This window comes from Pelophylax lessonae, assembly GCF_965119305.1.
Source record: "Pelophylax lessonae genome assembly, chromosome: 11".
Taxonomy (NCBI): domain Eukaryota; kingdom Metazoa; phylum Chordata; class Amphibia; order Anura; family Ranidae; genus Pelophylax; species Pelophylax lessonae.
Window position 1 is genome coordinate 201,665,792 of NC_138778.1, and position 13,386 is coordinate 201,679,177.

Genomic DNA, 13,386 nt, shown 5'->3' on the forward strand with positions numbered 1-13,386 from the left:
GCTATATTTTGCGATTCGGCACTGCCTTACTTTAACGGACAATTGCGCGGTCGTGCGATGCTGCACCCAAATAAAATTGATACCCTATTTTTCCCACAAATATAGCTTTCTTTTAGTGGTATTTGATCACCTCTGCGATTTTTATTTTTTGCGCTATAATCAAAAAAAGGCCGACAATTCTGAAAAAAAAAAAAAACAACAATATTTTTCACATTCTGCTATAAAACATTCCCAAAATAAATGTAAAAATCTAATTTTTTTTAACACTCTCTGGTACACAGGCACACAGAGCAGCGCCTTGGCGCAGCCCAGCCCCCTCTCTCTCCTCTTGGGCTCACTGATTTTGAAAGCAGAGGGAGCCAAAGGCTGTTTCAGCAAATGAGGGAGAGTCCTGGGACAGCCATGGCTCTCGTGCAAAATCACTGGATAGAGATGGGACTCAGGTAAGTATTAGTGGGGGTTTCTGCACCTTAATGCAGGGGTCTCCAAACTATGGCCCTCCAGTTGTTCAGGAACTACAATTCCTATCATGCCTAAACAGGTCTGTGAATGTCAGAGTTTTACAATGCTTCATGAGACGTGTAGTTCTGCAACAGCTGGAGGGCCATAGTTTGGAGATCCCTGCCTTAATGCATAAAATGGATTAAGATAAAAAAAACCTTCTGCCTTTAGCACCACTTTAAATCGCCCTTCATCGGAAAATCGGTTAGGGTGGATCCCTGGACAGATAAGTGTCCTAAAAATAAAAGTCGGCAGCTACAGTATTTGTTCGGGGGCCTTAGAGAAGGAAGAAGTATCCAGACATTTTAAATTTTTACATCTTCTTGTTCTCTGACAGTAGTGGTTGCTGCCATAGATGTGAGACTGCTGAACCTGTCATTCTGTCTGTAACCAGCCATGACAGCCAGTTTGCTACCAGACACCCGAGATCATAAATATAACTTATGCAGATTATTTTATATGCATTTTTGGTTTTCTTCTTGCATATACATTATACAGCATCATCCCATATAGTCATGGATGTATTTGCCAAACATTCTTCTTTGTCATAGTACAGTGTGGTGGATCAGGCAATGAATTCCCATTTCATAATTATATATGGCACTTTTCTATCAGGATAAAGTTCAAGGCCGTAATAAACGGTCCCCTCACATGACTATAACAGATAAGTAAACTATAAAAAATATCTCCATTCCAAAAAAAAGGATAAGAGTTATATAGCGCAGTGTCAGCAAGTTTATTGCCTTTGAGAATTTATTAAGGATAAGTTTACCTTTAGCACTTTAGGTATATTGTACACTTACCTGTAATAGTGCTGTGGAGAGATAATAACTGTGTGGGCAGCTGGTGCCCCATAATCTACAGATTTCTTTCCTGCTGTACTAGTAAATGCCATCTGTAGACTAGAAGCCTGTTTGTCCCCCCATATAGATACCATCTGTGCTGCTTATTGGTGCTGCAAACTGCCCGATAAAATCTTCCAGGAAGGGCCAGTGTATGCGATCTGCACTGTCTATTCAGTGTTTTGGAGATTTGGTATTCTGCTGGAGCATAGAGCGAGATCTCTCTATAGCATAGGTCTCCAATTGATGTACTATTTCTTCCACAGATACCAATAAAGGGGATAATTTCCCCCCTCACTGATAATAATGAAGGGGCACAAATCCCCCATTAACACCAAAAAAACAGGCACAAGTCTTCCCAATGACACCACTGATGGAGCACAATTTCTCTCAGTGACACCAACAATGGGACACAATTCCTTCCAATGGCACCACCAGTGATGAGGCATCATTTCTCCCAATGATACCAACAGTGGGACCCAAAGACACCATTAATGGGACACAATTCCTTTGAATGTCACCAATGATGGGACATAATTACTTCCGATGGCATTTAAGAAGGGGTGCAAATCCTCCCACTAACACCAATGATGGGGCACAATTCCTCCCACTGTAACCAAATATGGGGCATTGTTTTTTCTCACAGACGTTAGGACCTTTTCTACTTCCAATTGCCACAGTCTGGCCCTCCTAAAGTCTGAAGGACAGTAAACTGGTCCTTTGTGTAGAAAGTTTGGAGACCCGTGCTCTATAGCAGCGGTCCTCAACTCCGGTCCTCAGGGCCCACTAACAGACCAGATTTTAAGTATTACCTTGGGGAGATGCAGACTAGAGGACTGCAATCACTGAGCAGCAAATGATATCACCTGGGATGTATTTCAGTTACCTTGCAAACCTGGCCTGTTAGTGGGTCCTGTAGGCCAGGGTTGAGGACCACTGCTCTATAGGACTGAATCGGGAGTGCAGCATGCATGTACGGGGGAACAGCCACATAAGATTTTAACAAGCAGCTGGCTGCACTAATACGCTATCTATCCAATAAGTACGTGAATAAGGGAAAGCTGAGTATAAAGCTGGCCAAACAGGTTGAATTTTGGACAAATATATTGCTGAATCAGTCAAAATTTGAGCCGTAGATGTTCCCATTGGCACCACCGGGCTCAAAAAATCAAAGGAGCCAGGTAGAAAATTGTAGAACAGCAATGGCATCCTATCAAATGCAATAACTGTTTGGGTATACAGACAGTGCAGATGCTGTGGCTGTTCGAATACGATAGCCAACAGAGGCGATTCTTCCATCCACTCTGCTTATCATGGCTGGAGAAAACGATTGATTTCCCTTGTTCATTGGGGTGAATGACACAAATCTAAACTTGTATGGCTTGCCTCAAGCTGGCCATACATGGCTCAGTTTTTTCTGTTCCAATCATTTTTATCATTTTTATTCATTGAAAAGTGTGAGACAACAATGGAAGGAAGCCCACAAACCGGCAAACATGGGTCGTTTTTTTTCATTCAGCCAAGGAAAACCTTAAAATCGATTCCCCTATCCACACATTTGAGGTGAATGGGGCATCCTCCCCACTGTGCTATTGTATTCTGACAGTGAGGAGACTCCCTCGCTGTCAGAATACACAGATCAGCACTGAAGCCTGTTGCCTGCAGCGCTGCAAGCAGCTTTTATCTGACAGGGCAGTTGAACAGAAGTTGATCAGTAGATTGACTTCTTTCAACTGCAGTGGCCACAAATGGATCGAAATTTGGCCGGCCCCTGCTGAAGCGGCTACATTTTTATTCACCGGACATCTTAAGAGTAATACTGAAACTGGGGTCACTATAACATTAGAGTAACTGCACCTTTAACTTTGGCTGCAGTTCCACTTTAAAGTCCACCTGTTGAGATTTTAGAATGGACAGTGGTATCCACCTGCAAGCACAGTATAGGTTTGTTAACTCTCAGGTGATTTTTAGTGCATCTTGGAAGCCCCTGGATCTAAGACCCACACTATGAAAGACCTTCTGGACTCTGAGTTACTATTGAGTCCCACCCACTCCAAAGATAAAAGTTCTCCTGCTATTTAACAGTGTAGTGCTGTGGTCTCCAAACTGAGGCCTATGGGCCGGATGTGCTTGCATTTATCCTGTCCTTAGAGTATTTCTGCCACTGAAACCAACAATCGCACACTTTTTTTCACCGACACCAAAAGATGGAGCACTATTCATCCCACTGACACTATAGATGGGGCACTATTCCTTCCACTGATACCATAAATGGGGCACTATTCCTTCCATTGATACATAGAGGGGGCACTATTCCTTCCACTGATACCATAAATGGGGCACTATTCCTTCCACTGATACCATAAATGGGGCACTATTCCTCCCACTGACACTATAGATGGGGCACTATTTCTTCCATTTATACATAGATGGGGCACTATTCCTTCCACTGATACCATAAATGGGGCACTATTCCTCCCACTGACACTATAGATGGGGCACTATTCCTTCCATTTATACATAGATGGGGCACTATTCCTTCCATTTATGCATAGATGGGGCACTATTCCTTCCACTGATACCATAAATGGGGCACTATTCCTTCCATTGATACATAGATGGGCACTATTCATTCCACTGACACCATAGATGGGGCACTATTCATTCCACTGACACCATAGATGGGGCACTATTCATTCCACTGACACCATAGATGGGGCACTATTCCTCTCAATAATATCAATGATGGTGATTATTCTTTCCACTAATAGCAACGATGGGGCACTATGCCTCCGACAGACAGCAAAGATGGGGCACTATTCTTCCCTCTGACACCAATGATGGGGCACTATTCCTGCCACTGACACTAATGATGGGACACTATTCCTCCCACTGGCACCAATGATGGGGCACTATTCCTCCCACTGACACCAATGATGGGGCACTATTCCTCCCACTGACACCAATGATGGGGCACCATTCCTTCCCACTCCTGCCAATGATGGGGCACCATTCCTTCCACTGACACCAACGATGGGGCACTATTCCACCCACTGACCACCAAGTTTGAGTCATTTTCTACTCCCTCTGGCCACAATCCGGCTCTCCTGAAATCTGAAGGACAGTAAACTGGCCCTTTGCTTAGAAAGTTTGGAGACCCCTGGTGTAGTGTGAAACCCTCTGTGGCCAGTAAAATTTCTCTAATAAATCTGCTGATCATGGGATTGTGACTTACCTCTGAGTTGGGAATGCTTAGAACAGGCTAGGCTAGAAGTTGAGGCCCTGTGAATAGAATGTACCCCCCAGATTTTTACAAGGGGTACCCCAGGGGTTTTCCAAGTCCACAGGAATGTGGGAACTACCAAACATACTCTTGATGCCTGCAGTTTGACGCTACTGTTAGGTCAGTCAAACAGGTTTACATTCTTTGCATGCTTTGACTTATGATACCTCCATATTCTTTGCCTGCCAACATTTCACATTCATTATACATCTGATAATCTCTTTTGGGACAAACAAAAGAATGTAATGCATTGGTGTTTTGAGTATGACATTATTGGAATGCTAAAGTAGTCCTTTCAGAGTCCCAATTACACCAGAAACCTGTCACTGTTGCAGTTTGGACACAGTTGTTAAAGGACAGGTACTGCGGATAGGTTTGTAAAAGTTGTCAGGTTGCTATTCTTTCTATGGAGTTAAACCAGTGTCAGGAAAACACTGGCTTCCCCTCCCTCATCACCTATTGTATAGGCATACATACACTATATAGCCAAGCGTTTGTGGTCATCCCATTCCAAACCAAGAAAATTAAAATGTAGTTGGCCCTTTCTTTGTGGCTAGAACAGCCTGCGCCGTTCTTGCAAGGTCTTTCCAAAAGATTTTAGATTGTGCCTGTGGGAAGGTGAGTCCATTCAGGCTAAAAGAGCATTTCTGAGGTCAGGTACTGATGTTGGAGGAGAAGACTTGGTTCACAGTCTGTGTTACAATTCATCTCAGAGGTGTTCAGTAGGGTTGAGGTCAGGGCTCTGTGTAGGCCACTTGAGTTCCTCCACACCCAACTCATCATTTAAAGAGCTGGCTTTGTACAAATGGGCACAGTCATTGTGGGATAAAAAGGGCCTTCCTCAAACTGTCACAAAGTTGGAAGTGCACAATTGTATAAGAAGTCCTAAGCCTCGTACACACGCAATGAATTTCCGCCGACCGGTCGTCCGTCTTTTGTCCAGAGTGGTGTCTGTTGGTTGGAATGTGCTCTAGACTGCACATGAATTTTCCCGCACGACAAAATTCTATTTTAGAAGTAATGTCATGTGTTGGATTGCTTTCTATGTGTTTTTTCATCTCTGAGCATGCCTAGTCTTGCTCATAAGATTTTTCTCCGTCTAAGAGCCGGTTCACATAGGCGCGACCCGACTTGCCGGGGCGACCTGTGAAGTCGCGGTGAACAGCTCGCACCGCGACCTCGGAGCGGCATGCATGGACTTCATATCATTGAAGTCAATGCAGGTCGCTCCAGGTCGCCCCAAAGTAGTACAGGACCCTTTTTCTAAGTCGGAGCGACTATTAGAATGGATCCTGTGCTAATCTATGGCAGGCGACCCACGGCGACTTGTCAGGCGACCAGGTGGCCTGACAAGTCGCCCCAGTGTGAACCGGCTCTAAATCTGAACTAATGATACGAAAATCGGACGTTGTGTTGAGGGACGCCAAAAATTTTATAGCCTGCACACCAGAATTTTTTCCGGCTGAAAAGTTGGAGTCAGTTGTCGGAAGCACCATACTAACAAGCCGAAAATCGGCAGATCGGTCGTCGGATGAAATTTCTCAGCCAAATTTCTTATCGTGTGTACGAGGCTTTAGTATGGTGAAGCATCAATAGTATCCTTCACTCACCTGAACTCAGTAGTTTGAAGTGGTTGGGTGTGACAGTCAGCAGTCCCCATAATTTTGGAAATATAATGTATGTATACTCAAAAATAGTAATGTCTTCATGCTGCAAATAGTGTATGAGTAACCTTCTTATAGCAGAGAAAAACACTGGACTACATAACCATGATTCTTTATCAGGTAAGTCAGGGGTAGACTCCAGTAAGCTTCCTTTCACAAGATGAAACTCCTTTGAGGAGACAGAAGAAATCTCTGAATTAGTTTTTATCATACAATAAATATTTTAATGCTGCACTTAGATGGTGCCCTCCACTGTGTGTGTGTTTTTATGTATGTTCAACTGCAACAAGTGTACCTGTTTATGGGCCAGCTAACCAAGAGACAAGCCTTAGGGTGTTCTCACCTCTAATGTCTACGACCAGTTTTTCTTTGTAGTTGCCAAACATCAACTGATTTTTCATTGTGTCCTGTTTAGGAATATTTTACACTGCAGCCATAGTTGGCCCAGCTGTAGGATACCTGCTTGGAGGGTTCTTCCTGAATATGTACACCGAGATCACCACCCCGTAAGTAGCACCTTCTCATACCATAAACATTTCATTATTCTGGTTTATATTATCAGGCAGTACAGGGAGTTCACCAACCTTTAGCCTCCAATTAGAGTTCCTATCCATGGAAGATTATTTCTGATTTGCCATAGCTGCTATGGGTTAATGAACTCTATACATCTGCATATTATGTATACATTACCTGCAAGAATTTTCAGCTGCTACTTTAAGATAAATTCTACTTGCATCTATTGTGGAATTATATTATTAGAAAGACTTTAATCTTTTGGGGAAAACAAACTCATAACTTGGTGTTCCTGTGTCTCTAGCTTCCATTTACATATGCAGAGATTTTAACTTTAGCTTCTGTGTGTGACATCTCCTAACAGTGAGGACAGTGGTTTTGCATTGTAAAAATTGTCCTTTTAACCAATATGGTGTATCCGAGGTGAAGAGGACAGACACACATTCTCCTAAAGGCTGTAGCCTTTACTTAAGTGGAACTTTACCCATAACTACTTGTTAAAAAAAAATAATGTTCTGTAGCAAGGAACACACAGTATCTCACAAAAGTGAGTACACCCCTCACATTTTTGTAAATATTTTATTATATCTTTTCATGTGACAACGCTGAAGAAATGACACTTTGCTACAATGTAAAGTAGTGAGTATACAGCTTGTATAACAGTGTAAATTAGCTGTCCCCTCAAAATAACTCAACACACAGCCATTAATGTCTAAACCACTGGCAACAAAAGTGAGTACACCACTAAGTCAGAATGTCCAAATTGGGCCCAATTAGCCATTTTCCCTCCCCGGTGTCCTGTGACTCGTTAGTGTTACAAGGTTCCAGGTGTAAATGGGGAGCAGGTGTGTTAAATTTGGTGTTATCACTCTCACTCTCTCATACTGGTCATTGGAAGTTCAACATGGCACCTCATGGCAAAGAACTCTCTGAGGATCTGAAAAAAAGAATTGTTGCTCCACATAAAGATGGCCTAGACTATAAGAGCATTGCTGCAGAGGTTGAAGGGGTGGGGGGTCAACCTGTCAGTGCTCAGACCATACACCGCACACTGCATCCAATTGGTCTGCATGGCTGTCGTCCGAGAAGGAAACCTCATCTAAAGATGATGCACAAGAAAGCCCACAAACAGTTTGCTGAAGACAAGCAGACTAAGGACATGGATTACTGGAACCATGTCCTGTGGTCTGATGAGACCAGAATAAACATATTTGATTCAGATGGTGTCAAGCGTGTGTTGGCGGGAACCAGGTGAGGAGTACAAAGACAAGTGTGTCTTGCCTACAGTCAAGCATGGTGGTGGGAGTGTTATGGTTTGGGGCTGCATGAGTGCTGCCGGCACTGGGGAGCTACAGTTCATTGAGGGAAACATGAATGCCAACATGTACTGTGACATGCTGAAGCAGAGCATGATCCCCTCCCTTCAGAGACTGGGCCGCAGGGCAATATTCCAACATGATAACGCCCCAAACACACCTACAAGACGACCACTGCCTTGCTCAAGAAGCTGAGGGTAAAGGTGATGGACTGGTCAAGTATGTCTCCAGACCTAAACCCTATTGAGCATCTGTGGGGCATTGTCAAATGGAAGGTGGAGGAGCGCAAGGTCTCTAACATCCAGAAGCTCCATGATGTCATCATGGAGGAGTGGAAGAGGACTCCAGTGGCAACCTGTGAAGCTCTGGTGAACTCCATGCCCAAGAGGGTTAAGGCAGTGCTGGAAAATAATGGTGGCCACACAAAATATTGACACTTTGGGCCCAATTTGGACATTTTCACTTAGGGGTGTACTCACTTTTGTTGCCAGCGGTTTAGACATTAATGGCTGTGTGTTGAGTTATTTTGAGGGGACAGAACATTTACACTGTTATACAAGCTGTACACTCACTACTTTACATTGTAGCAAAGTGCCATTTCTTCAGTGTTGTCACATGAAAAGATATAATAAAATATTTACAAAAATGTGAGGGGTTTACTCACTTTTGTGAGATACTGTACATTCCACAAAATTAATTATGCTACCAAAATTAGTGTGTGCTGTAAATTGTCTCCAGCATTGCACCCGTTTCTTCTTGCCGGAGGCTGTCATTGCTTAACCACTTGCCGACTGCCTAACGCCGATCTACGTCGGCAGTCAGCCCCTCACAGGCAAAGTGACGTAGGGCTACGTCACTAGCTTGTGAGGGTCTAGGGAGCGAGCGCGCGCCCCCGGAGGCGCGCTCCCGCGTGGTCACGGACCCCCCCGCGCGTGTGACCGGCGGACCCGATGTCCGCCGGTCACTCGGCGATCGGCGGGGGAGAGGGAGAATGTCAGGCAGCTTGTGTAAACAAGCCACCTGTCATTCTCCTCGGTGTAAAAACACTGATCACACGGATCTACTATGTAGATCCGTTGATCAGTGTCCTTACAGCTCAAGCCACAGCCAATCACAGTAGAAAGCACGCCCCTAGGGAAACACACAGCCCCTCACTCCCAAATAAAGTTAACCCCTTCGCTACCAGTGTATTTTTACAGTAACAGTGCATATGTATAGCACTGATTACTGTAGAAATGTCACTGGTAACTCCAAAAGTGTCAAAAATGTCAGTCAAGGGTCCGATCTGTCCGCCCCAATGTCGCAGTACCGCAAAAAAAATCACAGATCGCCGCCATTATGCGTTAAAAAAAAACAACAAAAATGACAAAAACCTTTCCCTTTGTTAGTAAACGCGATAACTTTTGCGCAAACCAATCAAAATACGCTTTTTGCGATTTTTTTTACCAAACATAGGTAGCATAAAACAAATTGGCCGAAAATGTTAAAAAATTTTGATTTTTACATTTTTTTGGGGGGGAATTTCATATAAAAAAATGTGAAAAATATTGCTATTTTTGCAAAATTGACGCTCTTTTTTTGTTTATAGCGCGTGATCAAAAAATCGCACAGGTGATCAAATACCACCAAAAGAAAGCTCTGTTTGTGGGAAAAAAAGGACGCCAAATTTGTTTAGGTACAGCGTCGCACGACCGCGCAATTGTCCGTTAAAGTCACGCAGTGCCGAATCGCAAAATACCCCCTGGTCGGAATGGGGGTAAAATCTTCCGGGGCTTAAGTGGTTAAGCCCAGGGCTCTTTAGGATGTCAGCAGATCGGCTTCAAACTATGGCCCTCCAGTTGTTCAGGAACTACAATTCCCATCATGCCTAGTCAGGTCTGTGAATGTCAAAGTTTTACAATGCCTCATGGAAAGTGTAGTTCCGCAACAGCTGGAGGGCCGTAGTTTGAGGATCCCTGGTGTAGACAGTTATTTTTAATGTTTTACATAGCTATAGCTACAAAAGGAGCCAGCCTGAAGTGATATAGCAGGGCTTAAAGTATTACTAAACCCACAACAGTAAAATCAGTCTGCATATGCAGTAAAGCATGCTTGTTATACTCACTGTGGAACCTAAGAGGTTAATCCTTTGCATTGTGTATAAATGCTGTTTGATCCTGTCTCTCTGATCCTCCTCTTCTTTCACTGTCTCCAAAAAATAACCTGATATTTATAGAGCAAGGGGATGGGCTGCACATGCTCAGTTTTGTGTGTATTGCTAGAGAGTTTTTTTTGTTCTTGGGAGAGTGCATGTGATCAGCACAGGGCCAATCAGCACTCTCCAGGCAGAGGATGAGGGGAAAACGAAAACCCCTCCTACAAGCTTTACTAGGAACTGATAGAAGTCACAAGACTGCTATATACTGCTGATGATAAAATGTTTGTATTTACTAAAATAATTGCATTTCCGTGTTCTGTGTACTGTGGGAGAACAGATATAGTAAATGCAGGCTCCTGGGATTAGTAACACTTTAATTTTCTGACTAAAGTGTATGTAGATCCAAAACTTTTTATTTTTTTATTTTTAATAGGGAATAGAAGGAAAAAACCCCTAACGGGTTATTTTTTTTGTTACCTCTGCCTTGCTGGGGAGATGTTTCCTCACTTCCTGACTTGGAGATGCAACAGGAAATGAGAAGACCCCCATTACCCTAAATTGAAGGCCATTCCCATCTTAGAGACTTGTCACCAGAACATTTGTCCCTATTGGAAAACATCCTCTTACCTCTAGCTCTCATGACAGCTCTTCAATTTTGGATTTCTTGTTACTTTTTGTCTCAATGACAGTGGTCACCACACCCAATAGAGAAGTGAATCTCCCAAGCAGGGACGCTTGCAGCAATATAAATATGTCACAGGGTCTAATCCCTCACCACTATATCCAAAACTACAAAAAAGTTTTGTGCTTTTCATACAATTAAGAATAAAATACGTGACAAGGTTGACCGATTTTCGTTTCAGGTTGCCTAGCCAGCACCAGACAAATGACAGCTAGAATCTGATTGGTTGCCAAAAGCAACTGAGACACTTTTCTATCCTCCAGGTTTTTACTATCAGCTCCGATGAATGTACTGCAGATGTCTATTATGACAAAGCATGTGACTGTGCAGGAAGATTTTGCATGACACATATTTGCATGCGGTATGGAAATAACCTCTTTGTCACATTTTCTGTCAATAGAGAGTCTGTACAAATATGTACCATGTCAATGGGAATTGTATCCATACACAAAGCCATACAAATGGTTTAATCTCATCCTACAAAAATAACCCAGGTTCTGCATACAAAAGGGAGAAAAGAGCGATAGGTAAAGTACACTATATTGTCAAAAGTATTGGGACGCCTGCCTTTACAAACACTTGCACTTTAATGGCATCCCAGTCTTAGTCCCTAGGGTTCATTATTGAGTTGGCCCACCCTTGGCAGCTATGACAGCTTCAACTCTCCTGGGACGGCCGTCCACAAGGTTTAGGAGTGTGTCTATGGGAATGTTTGACCATTCTTCTAGAAGAACATTTGTGAGGTCAGGCACGAGAAGGCCTGGCTCAAAGTCTCTGTCCTAATTCATCCCAAAGGTGTTCTATTGGGTTGAGGTCTGGACTCTGTGCAGGCCAGTTAAGTTCCTCCACCCCAAATTCATTTATCCATGTCTTTATGGACCTTGCTTTGTGCACTGGTATGCAGTCATGTTGAAACAGGAAGGAGCCATCCCAAAACTGTTTCCACAAAGTTGGGAGCATGAAATTGTACAAAATGTCTTGGTATGCTGATGCCTTTAGAGTTCCCTTCACTGGAACTAAGGGGCCAAGCCCAACCCCTGAAAAACAACACCGCACCATAAACCCCCCTCCACCAAATTAACCTTGCTTTGTGCACTGGTCCACATCATTTGGTGGAGGGGGGGATTAAGGTGTGGGTTTGTTTTTCAGGGGTTGGGCTTGGTCCCTTAGTTCCAGTGAAGGGCACTCTTAAGGCGTCAGCATACCAAGATTTTTTGGAAAATGTCATGCTCCCAACTTTGTGGGAACATTTTTGGGATGGCCTCTTCCTGTTCCAACATGATTGTGCACCAGTGCAAAAAGCAAGGTCCATAAAGACATGGATGAGTGAGTTTGGGGTGCAGGAACCTGACTGGCCTGCATTCCTGACTTCAACCTGATAGAACACCTTTGGGATAAATTAGAGTGGAGACTGCAAGTCAGGCCTTCTCTCCAACATCAGTGCCTGACCTCACAAATGCACTTCTGGAAGAATGGTCAAACATTCCCATAGACACACTCCTAAACCTTGTGGACAGCCTTCCCAGAAGAGTTGAAGCTGTTATAGCTGCAAAGGGTTGGCCAACTCAATATTAAACTCTACGGACTAAGACTGGGATGCCATTAAAGTTCATGTGCGTGTAAAGGCAGGCGTCCCAATGCTTTTGAAAATATAGTGTATATCTAAAGCCAAAATGGCTGCCTTCCATATTGGATAGAGTGGCGAGGGGTTAGAACCTCTGTTAGGTTTTATTGCTGTCTGTGCCCCCTGCTGGGGAAATTCCCTCTCCATTTGGCCTGGTGAGCATCCGAAAGTGAGGGATAATATAAAATTTTGATTTGGCATCTGAGCAGGAATAGAGAGGAAATCTTCCAATGGGGATCCTTTTAGGTGACATCTGGCTCTTTCTTATTTTGGAGAGCTTTCTTCTCACTTCCTGTTGTGTCTACAGAGGACACAGATGTTACTAAAAACCCAACAGGGGTTTTTACACTATTTTACTCTCCAGAACAAAACAAAATGTTTTGGGTTGAGATTTGCTTTAACCCTTTTACTTCTATCTCCTTATGTCTTATGGCCGGGGGGTTTACATGTGCTCCCAGTAGCTGCATCCACAGTGTTTTCGTTCTACAAGTCGACTGTTGGCTTTCTTATGAATTGAGTAATTTTCTGTGACCCCTGGAGTGTCCAAAGTGTCACAGGGGGGTTGGTCGGGAGACCAGAGTACATCCATTGGCTGATCTCCCCTAGATAAAATTTACCAGAAAGCAATGTTCAAAATGTCACTTCCAGTTTCTGTTGTCAAGGGAAGAAGCTAATGGAGCACTATCCGCGCTCCATTAGCTTAAATGGAAGGCAGGTGAGACATCAGGTCTAAAAGACCTCTGATGTTAAATTAAAGAGAACTTATCTTAAAAATTTATCACGTATGGTACGTTTTGTCTCCTATGCGATATGACGTTTTTGTG

General features: G+C 43.5%; 1 protein-coding gene across 1 annotated transcript in view; it reads left to right on the forward strand.

Moving 5' to 3' along the window:
* Nucleotides 1–13,386, forward strand: part of SLCO4A1 (solute carrier organic anion transporter family member 4A1) — a 112,044-nt gene that overhangs the window by 37,487 nt on the left and 61,171 nt on the right. Inside the window, exon 3 of the mRNA XM_082271620.1 lies at nucleotides 6,706–6,796. Within this exon, the coding sequence (XP_082127746.1) occupies nucleotides 6,706–6,796 (91 nt within the window). The remainder of the gene's footprint in view (nucleotides 1–6,705; nucleotides 6,797–13,386) is intronic.